Genomic DNA, 21,104 nt, shown 5'->3' with positions numbered 1-21,104 from the left:
TGTGTACTGTCACATTACACTATATACCTATCCTCTTAAATCAATGATGCAGCCTGATGCTTTTACAGTGCTCTCCGTCATCGCTACCTGTTGAGTTTTTTAGATTAGAGGAATATTTTTCCCTATTCCATTATTAGAATTTTCAAGCACAGGGCTCCATTGAGAGTGCACTTCCTTTCATATGCAAGGAAATTAAAGTAAAATGAATAGAAATGGCCTCAGTGTTGGACTGGTGAACCATGTGACTATAGCTGTTTGTGCCTCAGATAAACCGCACCCACATTCTGCATGACTCTCTCAATTTTTCAGATCCTGCTTCATGTACAATAAGGATTTCATTTGTGTGGCTGTGACATTTTTCATGTGATATATTTCATTGTCCTGAGTCCTCTGGCCGTGGCTGCACCCCTCCCCCCGCCCCCTTCCACCACCCGTCCCCTTGCCATCAGCTTTGACAATCCCAGCCTTTGTTTTTGCAATGAGAAGCAGCATTCTTCCAGAGGGGTGACCTCCTGTGTCTCTGCAGGGGCTGGCACTGAGGACGCGACCCTCTCCGAGGATTGGATGGCACCAACCGGATGCTGTGCACGAAATCCACGAGCTGTCACCCCAACTCTGGTGCTCATATGTGCACCAAACACTGTCCTGTCCCAAGGAAAAGCACTTGATGGATCGCTCTGTTCCTCACAGCTGAAACATCACGTCCCAGCTATGATCAGTACATTCATCATTACCACAGAACCACAGGATTACATGTGATCATCACTTAATTCTGTAAGTAAACTTTTCTTTTTTTAATGACTTAACACTTTATTGTAATTACGGCTCCTAGATGAACTTTTACATATAAAATCAGTTGAAAAGGGTGCACATGAAACACCAGAAACAGTAAAACAGCAGATTACCTGAAGCCGTTCATCATATACAGAACAGGTGACCATTAGGATTTAAGGGATTAATATCAGTTGTTTCGATTCAGATTGCAGTAATTAGGACTTTCCTGATCATGTCTCTCCTGTGAATTTATTTGCAACTAAATATGCTTTATCTAACACAGACAATATTATAAACTCACTGCATAAGGAGCAAAACAATGGGATTTTCTTCAGTTTGACTCTGTCTGCCACCTGCCTCGAGGACCAGAGGATCTGCTCTGCTCTAATGGAAGTTGCACAGGATACAGCTTACAGTGTGAAGCCGGGGCTGTTATGTTGGAGTTGAACACAAAAAAGATAAATGCAAACGTGTAGTTATTGTGTTGTGGTTCAGCATAATGAAGCTTTTTACCTGGATCCGACATTCGTTCCGCACAGTGCCCTGTTGGTTTTAACACTTTAAATTGAGGATCCCTCAGCCTGCTTTCAGTTTTCCTTTATTGCTCCTTGCAACTAGTAATAGTTTTCATGAGCTGTGCCAAACACAATTTACAAAATGCGTTCGTTCTTTTTCAGAGTGAGGCTGGCACCATCTTCCACTTTCTCCTTTAACTCCTGGCTCTTTGATCCAGTGGAGGTCTCTCATCATTAGTGAGCTCTGTGGAGTCATTATGTTTGTGATTCAGCCCTGAGTAAGGCAGGTCCCTAAGCTTACCTGCACTAACTCATTACTCAGGTTTGTTTGGTCGTTTCCTGAAAGAAGCAATTCAAAAGCAACAATAAAAGAACGAGCCCTTTGATCCTTCCTTCTTTTAGTGATGATTTAGTCACCAACTATAAACAGCAAGACAATCCATTGACATCATCACCAGCTAAATTCATGATGATTAAATCCAAACTCAAACCATCATAAATAATTGGGGGTATCACACATTTTCGAAAAATGTAGAAAGGCTAAGTACAAATGGCGAAAAACGTAACTGCAAGTCCATGACACTTCCATTTTTCAAGGCTATTTATTAAAATCAAAATAATTCCAGAATGCTTTTTTTCAACTATTGCCAGTTCAGCCCAAACAAGTCAGCCCTTTATCACACCAACATTTAATGCGAAGACTTTGCAGTATTTTTCAGAAACAAGTTAACAAACATCAGATTAGATCTAAACTACGCTTTGCAGAATGTGGGCAAGCTCCTCTCTTTGGATACTTCCCGTCTGATAGTCTGAAATGATTTTGCTGCTCAGGAACGTGGACATGCAACTAAAACCCTCCACCTGCTCACTTGACCTTATAAAGAATAAAGACAATGGATAAAGTCCTGTATGAGACTTTGTTAACTGTGTTGGATATTCTGGCTCAGTTTTAGATTGCTTTATAACCTATTAGTCTGGTCACTAAAACTAGTGTTGCTTCAGACTTGGTTCAACTTGCAAATACTAAAGCCCGAGAGGAGCCAAATCATGACATAAGTGTTTTTGCAGTTTTTTCAATGACAGTGCAAACAATGGCTAGCTGTGTCACAAGATTGAATTGCAAGCATGACTTCTCCAATAATCTTCTATTTTTCCCAAACGACTTTCTACTTTCTATCATACTCATGATGAATAATTGATATGGGGATTATTTGAAAACAGCCCCAAATGTAGTCAATCCCTCCTTCTTTTCTCCTCAGACGTCTTTTCACTTTTGTTTCCATCTTTGTTTGTGGTCGCTGTTTGATTAAAGTTTTGGCTTGTAGTTGCTGAGCCACTGATCTCCCATTCTCATTGTCCTCTATGTGTGTGAAGACCCAAAACCATTTCCTGTGTCTGCAGTTGGAGTTACCTTACCTGTGGCTTACATTGGCAGAATAAGCCCATTTAAGATACATCCTACATGCATATACTTCTGTCCCCTGCTTTGTTTTAAAATCCTTTTAAATATGTACCTTATTCTTACTTCGCAATAGAGCCTTTATACAAAAAGTGGGTTAACATTTTTGAAAATATTATCCTGCTTGGACCCACAGGGATGTATTAACATTAGAAGACCATGACATCAGATGAATATCAAGAGAAAAACAAGAATTGTAAACCTCTCTGCAGAATGCAGCTACTTTATTTGAGTAATAAAAAAGCGTATAGCATAATTAAGAGCCCATAAATACAAAACACAATTTTTCCATGACAGGATTGAATTCCTTAATCTAAAGGGTAACTTTTTACCACAATGGCTTTAAAGAGGTGTGACCATGTCATAACCATGTCATCACACCTGTCATGGACAAGAAAGAGTCTTTAGTTCACACATTCAGTGCTATGACTGTAACTACCAATCAACATCCGTGATAAGCTCCTTCCAAAATTCCTAAACACAGATCGAACAACTTCAAAAGATTGTAAAAAGAATGTATATCAAGACAGGCTGATTCTAATCCTGTGTGTTCTCTCTCTGCAGGGATAATCGACCAAACCACCATGGGTGTTAGCTATAAAAACAGGTAAGATAATATGAATGACACTTATAGTGCTTTTATCCTAAATGATTTACTATCTTGTTTATTATCATATGGACAGTTAAAACAAATTTCCCTTTATAATGAAATTATTAAATTGCGATTCCACTCTGAATGCAGTAGACCAGAATCAGATCTGTCAACTGTTAACTGCCAGAAGAGGGCATGACCCACTGTAGATCAAATATTCTCTGTAAAACACCAGTATGCTTTCAAATGAGACAAAAAGAAAGCTCTGAGCATTTTCTGACCCAGTTTCTGTTGTGCAGCAGCTTCAGCAGGCTGAGACTCTAACACAAAGTCTCTTCCCTTGTAGTTTGTGCCTTGCAACCAAAGTAAGTTGATGTTCAAAAAAGGGCTGTATAAGGGATTCCAAATGTAATTCACTTAGTGATGGGCCATTAGATGGGGAAACTCAGTGAACCTGCAACTATTCACAGGCTAAGACAGAAGGCTACATATAAATATAAAAGCTTTCAATGTTTACTTTAAGGATGACTGAATAGATTTTTGTATCTAACCGTACACTGCCCTGCAGGTAGTGACATGACTCAGTTCTGACCCCGGAGATGCCGAAGAGACGAGACATCGTCGCCTTTGTGTTGATCGTGTTGCCTTGGACACTGCTCATCACGGTTTGGCACCAGAACACCGTCACTCCTCTGCTTTCTACTCGCAAAGGTAAGTGTAAAAGAGTTCAGAGTAACATTGTAAACAAATGTCCCATTCATATTTTTCATAGCCGTACGCAAAGGCAGTAAGGTGCTTCTGTAAGTTTGTTCTAACTCAAGATAAAAAGGTCATGTGTTGATGAACCAAGGGTGTAACTCACAGAGAATTGGGTCTGTTTAAAAATTGTTCAGCATCAAATTGTCTCTACAGTTTAAAGTCACACTTTTTCATTTAGGAAAACAAATAGTCAAGAACAAACCTATATAGCATATATATGCATTAGCTTCATGTAGCACAAGCTCCCATCCAGAGGTGTACAGACTTTAAGAGTATTCCTACACTGGTACTTCTACTTTTACTCAAGTACAAGATCTGAGTACTTCTCCCACCTCTGTTAAAGACAGTCCACACTTTTTTGTACAACAACAAATTGTCAAGAAGAAACATTAATCTGAATATACAATAGCTACATGGTGTCAGTGTTTGACACAGAGCCTCACTGTAATCATTTATTTCCCCCAGATGACAGAAGACTTGGTCGCTCAAACTCCAGGAATACTTTTGCTTTCAAGGAGTCGTGCTCACATCAGAACCGGGACATGGTGGAGGTGGAGCGCACCGAGTTTGTCTACAGCCGGCCTCCACCATGGTCCGACATCCTGCCCACTATCCACATCATCACCCCCACCTACAGCCGCTCGGTGCAGAAGGCCGAGCTGACGCGCCTGGCCAACACTTTGCTGCACGTCCCCAACCTGCACTGGATCCTGGTGGAGGACTCTCAGAGGAGGACCACTTTAGTCAGCAATCTCCTCCAAGAGACTGGACTCAACTACACACACCTCAATGTGGAGACACCGAGAAACTATAAGGTACGAGGGGACACTAAGGACCCCAGAATACCTCGGGGGACCATACAGAGGAACCTGGCCGTGCGCTGGCTCAGGGAGACCTTCAGTGAAAACAGCATCCAGACCGGGGTGGTGTACTTCGCAGATGATGACAACACCTACAGCCTGGAGCTGTTTGAGGAGGTAAAGCAGAGCAACATTCTTAGAGCTGAATTTCTCTCTACAGATGTGTTGACACCGGACACGAAGCAAGTTTGACATTTGTGTTTAAAGGGGCCCTATGTAGATACCACCTACAAAAAAATAAACATACTTTGCCGTTAGGTTGTATTACCTGTATCAAAATGATGCCAAATAGCTACAGACTGATACTGATTGGTAAAAACAATGAATGAATGCTTTGACGAGTGTAAACCCAAGACGGCTGCCAAACAAGTTTTAAAATGCGTGTTTTTGAATGGAGATCAGGCTAGGCTAAATTAATTCACCATGCCATTGACAGTCTGTGGTTTGTACATTTATAAACAGTTTCTGTACAAGTATGAGGAACTGTGAGCTCCCGAAACCCGACCCTTTCCCAGATGTTTTTACCTGTGTTATGTCTTTAGATGAATGTACATTTTGAAATGTTTAAATTGCTCATGAGTGATCTCTGCTTTTGTTTTCCAATTACCAGATGCGTTATACCAAAAAGGTGTCGGTGTGGCCGGTGGCCTTTGTGGGGGGCTTGAGATACGAGTCTCCTAAAGTCAACACCCTGGGCAAGGTGTACGGCTGGAAGACGGTATTTGACCCCCACCGACCTTTCGCCATCGACATGGCTGGGTTTGCAGTGAACCTGCGCCTCATTCTGTCCAATCCTCAGGCTTTTTTCAAGTTACGAGGGGTGAAAGGAGGTTATCAAGAGAGCAGTTTATTGAAAGAGCTGGTTATTCTCAACGATTTGGAGCCTAAAGCTGCTAACTGCACCAAGGTAAGAAAAGGAGGCTCTCTGCTTCAATAAAATGACTTATATATAATAACTTTGAATTAGCAAAAAAACATACTGCTTCTGTAAATGCTGCTAATGTAAGACGATGTTTCTTGAGAACCCTGGCTTTCATAACAATTTAAAGCCAATTCTTATTCACTTATCGCTCAAAACACTATATTCTGCCTCTAGATATTGTGTAGCCAGCATGATGTAGTATATTGAAACTGCACAAGACGAAATGTTGGGATAAGTGTTTGATCATTTTTGGCTCTACTTCTGCTTGTCTCCATCACTTTATTCTTGCCGCAGGTATTAGTCTGGCACACACGGACAGAGAAGCCTGTGCTGGTAAATGAGGGCAAGAAGGGATTTACAGACTCTGATGTGGAGATATGACATACTTCACATCACACAGGTAATAGCAGAGATAAAACAAATGCAAATTACTGCACTCCCACACAATTTTCATGTTTAGGGATGGGCCAAAGGAGAGCATATTTGCACCTGAGATGAGGACCTTACTTGAAATATCTGTCTGTATTTAAAGGTTTGTCTCATGCTGTTTTTTTATGATTCGTTATCAAGTAGTAATGTTTTTAGCAAAACTAAGTGTCACTTTGGGATTGTAATGTTAGGCCAAACTGAGATATCTAAACCACTATTATGGCTTACTAGAAGGTTTACACATAATATTCACTGTCCCCAGAAGATGAATCCCTTGACATTTAATTAATCGCTTTCATGAGCTTTTATTTATTTTTCTGAGTGAATAATTAAATGTATCCATATCTACTGAATATAATACATATTTCAAATGGTGCCCATAGAATAAACCCAAATGAATATTGAAGTCTAACCACCTTTCACTTAGCACCATAAACAGGTCAATAAAAGGTTTTACATTTTAAATTTCTCCCCAAAAATGTTGGTTTATGCCAGAATACCTGCAAAACTGATGACATCATCAGCCTCGGCTGTTTCTTGTAATTAGTGCTATTTAGCAAATGTTACATGTAAAAGTGCTAGTTACTAAGATGATGAACAAGGTAAACATTATGCCTGTTAAGCATCAGCGTGTTAGCACTGTCATTGTGAGCATGTTAGCATACCAAAGTAAGCATTTAGCTCATAAGGGCTTCACTTAGGCGCTAAAGCTTTGCTGTATACTCTTAAAGTAATGCTTTTAACATATGTTTGTGCTTTGTCTGTGCTTTCAGGGGCAATTCTTCATTGGATTAGCTAGGGTCAAAGACATTATCAAAGCATAGTAGCTGTACTTCAGCAATTAATGCATACCTGTCCATCCAAGGAGGAAGCACAAGCATCGTGCTTAAACAGACTACAGTAAGCACAACTGCACAGAACAAGCCTGCTCAGAGCGATGGATGATGAGAGACACTAAAAGGAGTCGACAAAAGAAGCTTGCCCACTGAGGTCTCATCTGAGAGCTAAAACAAAGGATATTACATGATTCAAACTGCAGGAAGGGACGGCACGGCAAGCAATAAAGAGCCCTGTGAGTGCAAACAACACCAGCCGAGCATCCAATCAGCATTAAATAGGGCCCTTTTGTTCTGAAGCGAGCTGGCTGTCTGGCACAGGGCTGCGCAGCGGAACACAAGGGGCCCTTGTATAAAGTGAGTCAGCTCTGACTGACAGACTGCACTGAGGGATCTGAGCCCTCCCCACTAGTACTGTACAACACTGAGCTATTAAGATAGCACCCTGAACCCAGCACTAATTAGGAGTCCTGTTACACCTCAACACACATTTGCGTATGCTCAGCTGTCACAGAAACACATGCACTTGAGAACATGGAGCAATGATTTATTACACTGAAAAAACTGAAACGTTGACTTAAATTAAATATATTATGTCAACACATTTCACATAACTCTATTAGGTTAGTTAAAAGCAGTAATATTAAGTTGAACCTATTATTCATTTAAAGTTAATAGTATTGCTTTTAACTAACCTAATACAGTTATGTGAAATCTTTTGACATAATACATTTTAAAAAAGTAAACGTTTCTGTGAACTGTATAACAGCAATGTCTTCTCTTAGTCATTTACTTAAGATTATTTTATTTATGATACAGTATGATGTAAAACTGAGGTCTACTTATATATAGAGAAGATGTAATATCCCTACTTTACATCTTCATCAGCGTGTTAAGGTCCCACTGATCGAACAGAAGGATTCTCAGAAGAATGATTTATTGTTCGATAGTAACTGGTACATTCACGTATTATTCGTGAGTTATGCATGTGCGAGTCCATGGAATATGAAGCCATTACTCTGAACACTGGACGTGCATCCTTTCAAATTGCCACATTAAACAATCACAATTATTCCCACCATGAATGGCCAACTGATGGGGGAGATTCAGGATGATTTCATACCCCACTGACTTGCACTGGCACGACGTACAAATGTTATTTAGACTCTGGGACTGTTAGGAGTCTGGTCAGTTCTTCATGTGTCAGGCATTCAAAGACAATGTTCACTCAATGATAAATGACTTATGTTGCTGCAATACAACTTGTGTTTCATATTAAAGCTGTTCACATCAATCATGCCTCAGCTCTGAGTGTCACATTAACTTTGTCTTTGTAATGCAATAAATGTTAAGCCATACATATTTACTATAAACATCAAATATAACTTCCATCCCCAGCAGAACGTATTACTTTTAAACAATTTGGAAGCCATTGGCAAGAGAATATACTTCTAAAACCACTTACACTAAAAGTATTCTATGTACATAGCTACACAATACTCCCATTTGAACACCCCAATCTTTACATATGTGCACATAAAAAACAAAACAATAGTTCTGAATTGCAAATTTCAAGCTGATCTAAAAAGATCAGAACTAGTGATAACATTCACTGGATTTCTGCTGCCATTCCAAGATCAGGTGTATCCTCAAAGAGGACCTTAAAGTCACCCTCCTGCTCTTCAAACACTATGACCTTATGATTCAAACAAAAAAGAGAGACAAAGAAGAGAGTTAGAGCTTTGAGACTTGACTCTGACTAGCTGGGGTAAAATCAATCTACCATTACAATGACAATGAGAATTAAGTGTATTTCGAGAAGTCTGAAGCTATTCATTTAACAAATGCTGTTTTGTTAACATTTGTACCTGGTTGATTCCACTATTGATAAAGGGGCCGGGGAGGTAGAGAGCCTGCTGGGGGCCAATCGACCAGTAGCGGCCCAGATTAATACCGTTGATAAACACTGCGCCTTTCTCCCAGGCCTGTGGAGGCAAAGACATGGTTTCACAATGCAATCATGAAGTATTTCTTTTAAAAAACACACTAAAACTTTTACGTGGCATACAACTATGAGTTTCATTTAACTTACTGGCAGCTTCACAAACGTGTCACTCGGATACCCGTATGCAAACAGCCTTCCCATGAAAAATCCAGGGAAGCTAGGAGTTTCAGGGAGGGTTTTCCAAGGTGCCTGATAGAGACTGAAAAAAAGGTTTCCATTTAAACACAGTATTACAGCATAATGAAAGGGAAATGCTTTCATTTAAATAAAGCGTACAAACCTATCAATAAAGCCAGGTTTCATATCCAGGCTGTAAATCGTAAAATCCCGCAAGGGGATGTTGTTTAATAAAATGTCTCCCACAAGGCCTGCAAGAACATAAATCAAAATGAGCTTGTACAATACCTGCTGAGTGCTTGAGTGATTTTACAGCAGGCATGGCAATGAACTGCATATTGTCTGTAGATCACCTTTATGTTGTTTGTCAAGGTCCCTTCCCTGATGGACTCTTCCACAGTTCTCCACCAGCAAACTTAAGGTGCGTCGTCCCTGTAGGGATAGATTGTGTTTTTTTTCTTTTAAAACGTTTACCAGTCAAGATGCCGACACTTCAGAATCCTTCCAATCAATTACTATGAATGAGTTGTACATTAGATAATGGACATTTGGCCTTCATGGTCAAACTTGAAGCCATACCTTACCACCAGGAACTGCAAGCTCCAGGTTCTGGCGCTTGAAAAGGCCGATGTAGCTTCTGTCTACGAACACCTAGGTAGAAAAATATTGATGTTGATTAAATTATATTATAATTCATAACCACAGACACTTAATACATCATCAGAAATACATCAAAGGTGGCTGAAGGCTTGCCGGATTTCACGACTTTTCAATTATCTTCTATATGCTTTATGTCCTAAAATGTGTACAATGGGCATACCAACAACATGGACTAACCCCTGATAGCCCGGACTGATATGAAAGGAATAGTTTATCATTTTCGAAAACACACTTAGTCAGTTAGATGAGGAGATTGTCACTTATTTATTCCATTAAATCTACCTCTAAATACAGACAGTTAGCAAAAGGACCCAAAACAAGGTGAAACAGCTAGCCTGACTGTCTGATGTTAGCAAAACCGACCTAGCAGCACCTCTAATTCTTACCAACCACGTTATATATCTTATATCTTCAAAAATTCAACATAAGTGAGTAAACAACGTGCTAGTAGGCACACTGTTAAGCTTTTTCATCAGGCTGTTGTGTTATCTTCATTAGCTAACCGGCTGTTGGCATTAGCTTCTAAGCTAACCCACCCTGGCTTTCGCTTCATATATTTTGTACATTTGAAAGTATTTATTTAGGATTTATGTTCTGAATTGTGGTAAGAGAGCATCTTCCCCCAAAGGTCAAACCTTTCCTGCATCTGCATTGGCGAGTGAGTCCATTCTATAACGCACAATAAAGACTCACTAGCGCTCGGTCTCGGACATTATCCCCAGACTTCAACAACCCTCCGCTGGTGATGGTAGTTTCATACAGCGTGTATCCGTAGGACTGTCCGTTCCCATTGTTCACAGGTAGATTCTCCATGCTCACTGGTTTGGGTGATTTAAATGGCTGCAAACATTTGAAGAAAATAAATTATCAAGGATTCAAAAGAATAACTTTTTCATTACACATATATACAACTTATCTTACATAAAACATACTCCCTCAGTGAAGCTCAAAGCATCCCATAATGACAGGTGCTGGTACATGATGGCTGGTTCATAAGCCTCCCTGTAATGCAGGGCTGTCATGTCAGGTAAACTATCTCCTCCTGTACAACAAGGTCAAAGACAACATTAAAACAATAAATTAAGCCTACTTTAGATTAGAAGATATTTTACGAGATAACTGCTACAAAACAACATCTTAAACATTGAAATTGACCATTATGTGGATTGTGTAACGAAGAAGAGGGCGAACATTTGTTTTTCTGATGTATATATGTTAAAAGATTATGGACCAATATCTAAAACTGGATAAAGCCACTTAATATTGAAAAACATAGTACACGGATAAAAATACAATTATACCATTGGGTAAAATACTGTATTTACTAAGGTAAATCAAAATGCTAAAAATGCAATACAATTAGCTCTATCGGAGAATGGGATTATGGAACAATAAATATTATCTGCATGTCGTGTGAATCAGAAAAATACAATTAAAAATAATTACACATACAGGGGATTTGCTTTGGTATATGGTGCAAACAAAGACACTGAAAGTTCGCTTTGGGTGTATCGGACTGTCTAACTAGTTATTTAAAATGTAAAAGGGATCCTATAACCACAGTTTTTTATCCTTTTTATTTTTTTTGGAGTGTTTGAGAGCTGGTATTATCATCTCATCATACTGTTTGTCCTTTATGTGTATCTCTTGCCTGCACTATATAACATCAGGCAAAGAGGTATGTCATGGAATGTAATGACATACTTCATTAAATGTAGTATTTATCTTACTGTTGTATCTGGAAAGTAGATCCCTGAGGAGATGGTATTTTGGAGTGTACTCCCCAGCTTCAGACAAGGGAGCGTCATAATCTGAAAAACATCATGATTGAACATAGATAAACTATCATCTGCTGCCACCTGCTGGGCGTTAAGGTCAATGCTGTTCTGAAGACGAGGATCATTTCTTTAAGTCCTGACATGGAAGTGCTTCATCATTATAATAAAATCCTTGTTAAATTGCATCAGAGACGAAACTACTTTGTTTGTGAAAGGGCAGAATATAACCAACCGTAGCTGGGGACCAAAGCTTTGTAGGAAGGATCAGCCAGTGCTCCGCTCATGAAGCCAAAACTGGAGCCTCCGTGGAACATGTAGAGATTCACAGACATGCCTTGCCTCAGAATTTCTCTCACAGTGGAAACCATATCTGACAAGAAGTCAAACAAATACAACAAATTCACTTCTTAAAAACATAAATGTACAACAGGAAATCACATTACAGTGTTTAACCCAAGTCAATTAAAGCGTTTTGACCCTCTGCTGACGTCTTTGTCACAGGCTAGAATAAATCAAAAGGAGATTGGCCTTAATTTCACATTTGCATTTTCATTGTTGTCATGTAGCTGGCGTTCTTCATGACAGCAGGACGAAAATACTAATTATGCAAATTACTGAGTGAGATAGGAAGCATTTGTTTACAGCAGGGTGACTTGATATTAATTCGGCTGGTGGGTAAGAAATATTTATGAAGAGAGTCAGTGGCCTAGAAAAAGCCATCAGAACAGACATAATAAATTGTCTTTTTGTCCTGTGGCATATGAGAAACCAATGGCGTTCAATCTGAAAACAGCCTTACGTTAATGAGTTTTGTTTGTTGCAGAATTGGATTTTACCAATATGTTTTAGTAGATTTATTTCTGTCAAAAATGTACTTTAAAAGTGTTGCTGGTCAAAAAGCCACAAACAGACCAAGAAGAACTTACATTCCTTGGGTCCCTTGAAAGGCGCTATATAAATGCAAGCTATTATTATTATTATTGTATTCTCCAGGGTACGAGTGAATCACATTTCATGAAAATATTTGTGTTCCAGACTAAAAGTGAAATAGTAAGTAATATTGGGAAACATTAAGACCTATATATGAAAAAGCAATGCTGAACAATCCATTCAGGAATAAAACTTGCAAAACAAATATTTCATTGAATGTTTTGAAGTAGCTGTGATCTAGGGAACTTCCATCAAATTTGCTAAATGTATCCAGCATATTTGTATTTGTTATGACCTTTGTTAGATAATTGAGAAACCGAAAAATGAGGGAAGGGAGAAAGGGGAATATCATGCAACAAAAGCTCAGGAACTATATTTTTTGTACAATGCTGCTAATTATTAGGATTTTCATTTTATTATGATTTATTTAGCATGGATGTGTACTTGTTTGATTTAATTCATGTTTGCTTGCCTCTTTTTTATATGTTAGCCTAGTGTCTTTTTGTCTGCACTGTCCTTTTGCTGTAACAATGTCATTTTACCAGCTGAATCAAGGATTTTCCGTTTCAGTTAAATGTATAAAGTATGTACCTTAAACATTCAAATTGGGTAGTATGAAAACAAAATCGCCATATAGAAAAAATTCAGTGCAAGGATGATATAGGCTTATTAGCAATCATTTTCCCTCTATAAAGACACTGACAAAAATAAGTGCCTTTCTTACCCTCTAGAGGAAGCACATGGTGGAGGTCCCCCCACACATCATATCCACCGGTCCAGTAGTCCATCACCATCATGGGGCTGTTAGGCTGACACAGTGCAGAAAATGTCCAACATTTGGCTCACTGTCCAGTGTTTAATCACTGTTAGCGTGATATCTTCAATGTCAGAAAGTCACATATTGTGGAAAGTAAAGATACAGACCTGGATAGAGTTCAGATCCTGGATATCTCTCTGATTAAGCTTCTGCAGCTTCACTGATCTGATGGCTACAAGATAGGAGATCACAATGTATGTATGTGTGTGTGTATTATTAAACAGCCTCCATTATGCATTTAGGGTTGTCCTTTTCCTGTAGTGTGTTATATAGGTTTTAGTGCATGTAAATCGTCTGCAAAGGCTAAAATCCCTGTGTTCCCTCCAGAGGGAGTTTCTCTCTTCTCACACACTCCCCACCTGCCTGAAACGCCTCCATTGGACTCATTTGTTTACTTCCGTAACATAATGACATCACTACGTAAACATTTCACTTCTATTGGCTAGCGCTCAACACATTGTACGTGATAGGCTAAGGGGCGGGATATCTCTAAGCTGTTGACCAATCACAACAGAGCCGGTCAGCTAACCAATCAGAGCGGACTGGGCTCTGGTTTCAGACAGAGGGTGAAAAGAGGTGCTGCAGCACAGGCAGTATGAGAAAAAGAAAGAGCTTTTTGAAGCATGGAGACATGTCCCAGTAGAGACACTAAATAACCTGAAAATGAGCAGAATATTACTTGTACCTCCATCCACACCTCCAGACTTTAATGTGTTGTGGTTGTCTGATGTGAGCAAGAGCTCGCTGATCCCTCTGGACTGTAAAGCCTTTCAAAATAAAAAGAAATGTTGCAAAAGAAAATATATGAACACTATCATAATGATCCATTCTATCATTATCAATCTCTTTTTATACAAGTATGTATTTTTACGCAGGTTTAAAGTGGCAATTTGAATTAAGCAAGCCTAATACATCACCTCTTTAATAAACAGCATGTAACTTTCGTCCTTTGCATATGAACCATACTCGTTTTCCACCTGCACTGCAATGATTGGACCTCCCTTCTTGAACTAAAAAACATAAACAATGACAGTAGGTTATATGATCTAGACGTAAACCAGACTTGGTTATATCTCTCACAGGCTCCGCCCTCTACTGGACTCTATGGGTACTACCTTATCATGCTAGCATTCACCTACTGAGTCTTCTATAGACGTAGCCGGCCCCGGGGCGGGCCTACCTGAATGCGCGTGCATCTCACCGTATAAAAGGAGGCCTCGCCTCCTGACCGTCATCCCTTTCTCTTCAGCAAGCGGAAGTGAACACTGAGCAAAGACGTGAATAGAGAAAGAGAAGAAAAGTGGACTCACCACTCCTTGAGCCCCGGACCTGCCCGACATGCCCTGGCCTGATCGCAGGGGCTGATCCGCACCGCCTGTGCTTCCAGTGCCTGGGGCCGGACCACGCCGAAGACGGTCGCCGGCCTGCAACGCCTGCCGGATGATCCCTCGGCTAAACCGCCGACATCATGGGGATCTTTTCCGGGTGAAGTTCGGCCAGGGGTCGGGTGGCCACGGTCACGGAGGAGGAAGACGACGAGGAAGCCTCGTTGTCTGGCACTTTCGGGTCCGGCGGCCAGGAGGGTCCAGCACAGGTCTGCGCGTCTGGACTTCCCGACGGTGATGACCCTGGCGGTGGAGCGTGTGGGCCTACCGCTCCCCCCCCACCACTGCCACCGAGGCCAGTAAGCCGCCTTCGACAGGGGTTTTACGGCCCGGTGCATCCGGCACAGCCGGCCTTCGTCTCGCCCCCGGTGCCAGATGTCTGGCAGTATGTGGAGGCGACGTGGCAGCAGCCATTGAGGACGAAGGCCCCGATAACAGCCATGGCAGGTATCATCAGGGTGCAGGGCCGCTCGGACACGGCGTGTCCCGGTGTGCCCCCCCTTGACGAGAGTCAGGCGGCCCATCTGCTTCCGCAGGCAGCTGGTTGGGCGGAGGGAAAGAAACCTCTGGCCCCGCTACCGCGGCACCAAGACACCTTAGAATATTTGGATAAAATATTCAGGCTCGGGGCACAGATGGCGGCTGCGACGAATAATCTCGGTGTGTTGGGTGTCTCCCTGTTTACTCCTCAGACGGACACCCCCGCCCTCCCGCCTCAGGACGGGAGCGATTATCCGGACCGCTGCATCGGTCAGATGAATAATCTGATCCATGGAGTGGCCGCCGCAGCGGGGCGGGTGATGTCCTTGGCCACAGTGGCGTCGCGTCACGTGTGGCTAGGACTCACCGCCCTATCCAAGAAGGGCCGAGAGTGTCTCCTTGGACCCCCCGTGTCTACGGAGGGGCTCTTCGGATCGATATCCTCGGTCACCCAGCGCTTCAGCCGCCTAGAGGAGGAGAGGGGGCAGCTTAGCCGCATGCTACCGCTGGCTCTTCCTCAGGTGCCGCAGCGTGCTCCTCCACGGGCTTCCCTGCAGACGAGCGCAGCGCGACGGTGAGACGAAGGGAGAGGCGCCGGCACAGAGCTCCCGTGCCCGTGGCGCCTTCCACCTCTTCGGCCCACCCCGTGGAACCGGCGTACCAGCACTCACGGGGGCGGGCTGCCTGACCTTGGCAGGCTCCGCAGCAGCAGAGAGTGGACGGGTGGGGGTGCTCCGTCTTCGCGGAGCTGACTGGCGGGGGGAGAAAATCTCTCGAATCCCGCCTCCTCCCTGTATAATGCACAGATCCATATTTTTTTATCTGTATCCAAGTCCGAGTGTCATTTGTTTCCACAATTCTACACTCACACACAATGTTGACCGTACAAATTCCCCACTCGCTGCCCCAGTGTAGCTCCTGTGAAGGAGGTAGCTAGTGGGCATGCGCAGATGAGAGTGATAAATCGCAGAAAGTGCTATCAGAGCGCTATGCGGGTACAGGGGCATTATGGCCGGCGTATTACTGTCAGGGAACACAGTACGCCTAGAGTAAAGACTCTGATTAATGCCCTTTACCGTAGTGGTAAAGGGGACATTATGGTGGAGCGCACGCTCACACAAGAGCGTGCGGCGGTGCGTTCACGGACCTCAGTAAAAAATCGGCCCTTTCTCTGTCAACCCTCCATGAGCAGAACTTCCCTTCACGGGGAGTTTTGCGGCGGAACGGGTCACCAGGGAGTACCACAGCTTCATGGCTGGGGCCCCACAGCTGAGGGCTTGACACAATGTTATGGGGAATGGAAACTCAGCTGTGTGTTAACAAAGTGGATGGACAGGACGCTGAAATGGGGTTATTCACTCCAGTTTTGCAGCATCCCACCTCCATTCAAAGGTATGCGAGAGGTAAATCTATCATCCCAGGAGGAGATGGGTTTCCTCTCGGCAGAAATTCCGCAGCCTGACTCTCCACATTGCACGCAGAAAATTCCGCATGTTAACTATAAAATAGTTACTGGGGCTAGTGCGACCGGGCGATTGGTTCACAACCAGGTCTGGGCCCAGTTCGGGAGAGCAAAGGTGGACCTGTTCGCCAGCCGGCGCAACAGCCACTGTGCCCTGTGGTTCTCCATGGCTCTGAGCGACGACCCGCCCTTGGGGGTGGATGTGTTCGCACACGAGCCATGGCCAAGAAAGCTGCTCTACGCCTTTCCACCGCTGCGTCTCATTCTCCCTCTCCTGGGGAGAGTGAGGCGAGAACGTCTGTCAGTCATCCTAGTAGCACCGGATCGCGTCGGGGCACCGTGGTACTCAGAGATGACACAGATAAAGGTAGGCCAGCCCTCGGCGGTTCCCCAGTTCTGGGGGGCGATGTCTCAAGAGGCAGGTGCAATCGGGGCGTTACCCACTCTGGGCCAACCTCTCCAGGCTTGGCTCCTGAGAGGGAGAGGCTGAGACAGGGTGGATTGACTGACAGTGTTATTCAGTCTATCCAGGCAGCTAGAGCGGGATCCACCACAGCCTGTTACAGGCCAAAGTGGGTGGGATTCCAGCGATGGTGTGAGGAGCGGAGAATAGAGCCCCTATCTTGTGAGTTGGGCTCTATTTCATCCTACTTACCGTTACTGGTGGACAGAGGGCTTGCTCATTCTACAGTGAAAGTATATGCAGCAGCCATCTCGTCCTGCCATGAGGGATTTGACGGCAGGTCAGCCTTTTTCTCAGCCACTGAGTGTATACACGCCACTGAGTGCGTGTATACATCGGGGCTCCGCCCACTGTACCCATAGAGTCCAGTAGAGCCTGTGAGAGATATAACGAGGGGTTACGTATGGTAACCCTTGTTATATAAGCACAGGCGGAGCCCTCTATTCGGGGCACTGTCTGTCCTATACCGCTCGCTGAAGAGAGGTGTAGAATGACGGTCAGGAGGCGAGGCCTCCTTTTATACGGTGAGATGCGCGCGCATTCAGGTAAGCCCGCCCCGGGGCCGGCTAGGTCTATAGAAGTCTCAGTATGTGAATGCTTGCATAATAAGGTAGTACCCATAGAGTCCAGTAGAGGGCTCCGCCTGTGCTTATATAACAAGGGTTACCATACGTAACCCCTCGTTTCAGCTTTAGTGACTAATACTGACCTGCAGTGGAACCACTTTTGGTATGAGTTTGTCAAAGTAAGTATTGACAGCATCAGTGAAGCCTGGGTAAGTGGTTCTGAGTTTCATGCTGCCATCACGGAGGAGCCAGCTGCGAAGACACAGGAAACAAGAAGCTTAGTTATTCCTGAAGCCAAGAGCAGCCAGAACAACAGAGGCACAGTAAGGCTTAGCATGAATTCATTCAGGAATTTAAGAATTTTAAATTGCTGGACAATGCTTCAATGTCTTTCCTTACAGCAACATGTGATTTATTCAGCTGACTCACCTCAAAAGTAGCAACTTTATGTTTGAGCTAGATTGATTTTGGGCTGCTGATATAAAGTTACATACAAATTAAATACCTTCATTCAACCATATCAACTTTTTGGACCTACTTTGGGTTTGAATGTATATACCCTATTTGTAGTTTATTTAGAGGTAGTAGGTTAGTGGGTGAGTCTTTTCTAACATATTCTTTATAGTTTTATATTGTCTATTTTGTATTTTTTACTATGTAGATATAAATATGTAGATATAAATGTTTTTTTTAAGTATATATTTACTGGTTGTCTATTTTGTATTTATATGCATGGACTTTTTACATGCTGCTGTAACAAAAACATCCCCAATTTAGGATAAAAAAGTATATCTAATCTAATTCAATTCATCTAAATCTGCATCCTTGTTTTATACATACGAAGAAAAAAATGTCTAGATTGAATCCTGTACACATTTGGGTATTCATTTTAAATTAAATGTTAAGAATACTACCTTGGCAGCCCTCCTAGATCCAGCTCAGAGGAAATGTAGGGCCCTGGACGTAAAATCACCCACAGTCCCAGTTCAGCAGCGAGGTTAATATAGGCTCTGAAACCAAGTCGGATAAGACAATGAATTAGCATTTTCTATTTAAAAACAAGTTTAGACCCAAAGTGAGCTCCATATCGTGTTGTTGGGGGAGTATGAAATGTGCTTTATGAAACTGTGACAGGCAAATGTCCCTGTTCACTCGTCACCACGGAGTTGTTAATTGCAGGACAAGCTCATGTTGTCTGGAATATGCTGCTGTTGTCAGGTGGGGCCTCAAGCCCCCCCCCCCCCTCCTCCGAGACCTGGGGCTTGGATAATGAGAAGAAGAAGAGAGTATTCCCAGCACACCTTAGAGCAGGTAATACTGTCAGAGCAGCAGGAGAGCTGGTGCAAGATGTTTTCATTCTTATTAGGGACATATGAACACTGAAAAAACTGAAACGTTGACTTAACTTAATATTATAGCTTTCAACTATCTTAATATAGTTATGTGAAATTTGTTGACAATACACATTTAATTAAAGTCAATGTTTCAGTTTTTTCAGTTTAGGTTGCACATTTGGTTTAATGAAAGCTTGGGCAGCAATCCCATAAGAAATAAAGTGTAGTGATTTATCATGAATTGAATAACACTCCCCCTTACTCTAAATCCAGCTGTGTGTGGAAGGTGAACACCCCTCTCTCTGGCTGGTGCAGACTCCACGGCACATACCTGCAAGGATACATGATGTTGTTTGTTAACATTCAAGCAGCAGAGAAGTACCAGGGTGAAGGAATACTGTTACAAGTAAAAGTCCTCTATTCAAAATGTTACTCAAATAAAAGTAGAAAAGTATTAGCATCAAAATATACTTAAAAAAAGTAGTCATTGTGCAGATTGGTCCATTTCAGAATAATATATATGATATGTTCTATAATTATTGATCATTAAAGTGTTCTCAAAGCTGGTAAAGGTGCAGCTAGTTTGAATTACTTTGTATACTGCAGGGTAGCTTGTGAATTTACTCCAGGTGGAACTAAAGTCTGATTTAACACTTGATTATATTTCACATCATTATTCAAATCTGTAAAGTAACTAAAGGTATTCAATACATGTAGTGGAGTAAAAGTACCCCATTAAACTCTGAATTGGAGTGGAGTAGAAGTAGTACACAATTAAAATACTAAAGTAAAGTATACGTCTCAAAATGTTACTTAAGTACAGTACTTGAGAAGATGTACTTAGTTACTTTACACCACTGTCAAGCAGGGACCAGTCTTGGGAAACAATCACATTCATAGTAGTTTTCCTACGTAGTGAGAGTGTTGAGGCCACAAGCCTTCATCTTCATCAGCCGGTCCCTCCAGTAGGCCCTGGGCACCCGGAAATAGTGGATGGATCCCCCGATGATGCGGAAGGGCTCTCCCTCCAGGGTGAGCTGGGACGAGTTGGCGCTCAGATCCAGCTTCCTGCTCATGATCCGCCCCCCTGCTGGCAGCCTGAGAGAAGAGTTCCTGTGTGTCTCACTCACATAGTGTAGAACATAGGCTATTGTGCTTTGAAAGACCATATGACATGCTAGATAGGAAATGTTTGAGAAACGCAAAACAGCAAGAATATATTTGTATTGAGAAGCAAGAGTGACTCTAACAGATGAGTTTAGTACTTCTTATTCACCTTTTAAACTATAATATACACTTTTTCTCTTGATATGTTGGCATCACACCACTTATGCTGTAGTTAAAGTTGCTTTTATTCTATCTCCCTGTTTTACGCTAGGGTAAAGGGATTTACTGTATCTGCGATAGTTTTGGTGGGCTATCAAATCACACTTTTTGTTAAAGCATATCCATATGTCCAGGCCTGCAGCATTGATTTCTTAATTTAGTGGATCATGTATTCACTGTTGGCACTGCATCAGGCCTACCAGCCTCAAAGTATCTCTAACTGAAACAATAATATTGAAAAATGTACTCACATGAGATATCTGTAAATGATGAAGCCAACAATGCCCAGGCAGATGAGTGCATATTTCCTCTTGTGCCAATTTCTTATCCTCAAAAAAGCCATCCAAAGAAAGTGAGATGTTTTATTTGACAGAGGCAGCAGTCAGGTTAAGTCCACAGCAGCATCTGAGCACAGACGATGCTGGCATCAACAAGCACCGCCTCTTGGGAGGGCCTCTGTGCAGAGCTATGGAAATCAAACACACCCTTAACACAACAGGCTTTGCATGTGTTTGTATTGCTTCTCTGTAAAATGTATAGACGAGGATGACAAATGTAGTGCATCAAAAATTATTATTTTCTTGATAACAGTTGTTTAATCAAACAAAAAACTTAAACTTTAGGTTTATCTAATG

General features: G+C 42.2%; 2 protein-coding genes across 2 annotated transcripts; one reads left to right on the top strand and one right to left on the bottom strand.

Moving 5' to 3' along the window:
• Positions 1–736: 736 nt before the first annotated feature.
• Positions 737–7,766, top strand: LOC117500047 (galactosylgalactosylxylosylprotein 3-beta-glucuronosyltransferase 1-like). Its single transcript, XM_034152741.1, has 7 exons — positions 737–774; positions 3,313–3,355; positions 3,909–4,051; positions 4,565–5,076; positions 5,570–5,866; positions 6,176–6,281; positions 7,084–7,766. The coding sequence occupies exons 3-6, from the start codon at positions 3,940–3,942 to the stop codon at positions 6,260–6,262; spliced, it is 1,008 nt and encodes a 335-aa protein (XP_034008632.1). The 5' UTR covers positions 737–774; positions 3,313–3,355; positions 3,909–3,939; the 3' UTR covers positions 6,263–6,281; positions 7,084–7,766.
• Positions 7,767–8,755: 989 nt separating this feature from the next.
• On the bottom strand, positions 8,756–20,812 carry LOC117499987 (beta-galactosidase-1-like protein 2). Its single transcript, XM_034152709.1, has 19 exons — positions 20,721–20,812; positions 20,056–20,241; positions 19,406–19,474; positions 18,724–18,819; positions 17,953–18,061; positions 14,371–14,463; positions 14,139–14,220; positions 13,561–13,625; positions 13,361–13,445; positions 11,939–12,076; positions 11,659–11,739; positions 10,861–10,970; positions 10,622–10,768; positions 9,848–9,919; positions 9,622–9,700; positions 9,432–9,519; positions 9,239–9,350; positions 9,015–9,131; positions 8,756–8,842 (listed from the first exon to the last, which is right to left on the bottom strand). Exons 1-19 carry the CDS (start codon positions 20,810–20,812, stop codon positions 8,756–8,758), a joined length of 1,908 nt encoding a protein of 635 aa, XP_034008600.1.
• Positions 20,813–21,104: the final 292 nt, after the last annotated feature.

The sequence above is a fragment of the Trematomus bernacchii genome, unplaced genomic scaffold (genome assembly GCF_902827165.1).
Source record: "Trematomus bernacchii unplaced genomic scaffold, fTreBer1.1, whole genome shotgun sequence".
Classification (NCBI taxonomy): Eukaryota; Metazoa; Chordata; class Actinopteri; order Perciformes; family Nototheniidae; genus Trematomus; species Trematomus bernacchii.
Note: the sequence above shows the minus strand (reverse complement) of the source record. Positions and strands in the feature narration are given on the sequence as shown.

Coding starts and splice junctions, on each gene's coding strand:
- LOC117500047 (XM_034152741.1), top strand. CDS start 3,940: ATGCCGAAGAGACGAGACATCGTCGCCTTTGTGTTGATCGTGTTGCCT. Junction 5,077..5,569: donor GCCTGGAGCTGTTTGAGGAG/GTAAAGCAGAGC, acceptor TCCAATTACCAG/ATGCGTTATACCAAAAAGGT. Junction 5,867..6,175: donor AAGCTGCTAACTGCACCAAG/GTAAGAAAAGGA, acceptor TTCTTGCCGCAG/GTATTAGTCTGGCACACACG.
- LOC117499987 (XM_034152709.1), bottom strand. CDS start 20,812: ATGGCTTTTTTGAGGATAAGAAATTGGCACAAGAGGAAATATGCACTC. Junction 19,475..20,055: donor GGCCTCAACACTCTCACTAC/GTAGGAAAACTA, acceptor GTATCCTTGCAG/GTATGTGCCGTGGAGTCTGC. Junction 9,701..9,847: donor TTGCAGTTCCTGGTGGTAAG/GTATGGCTTCAA, acceptor CTATCCCTACAG/GGACGACGCACCTTAAGTTT.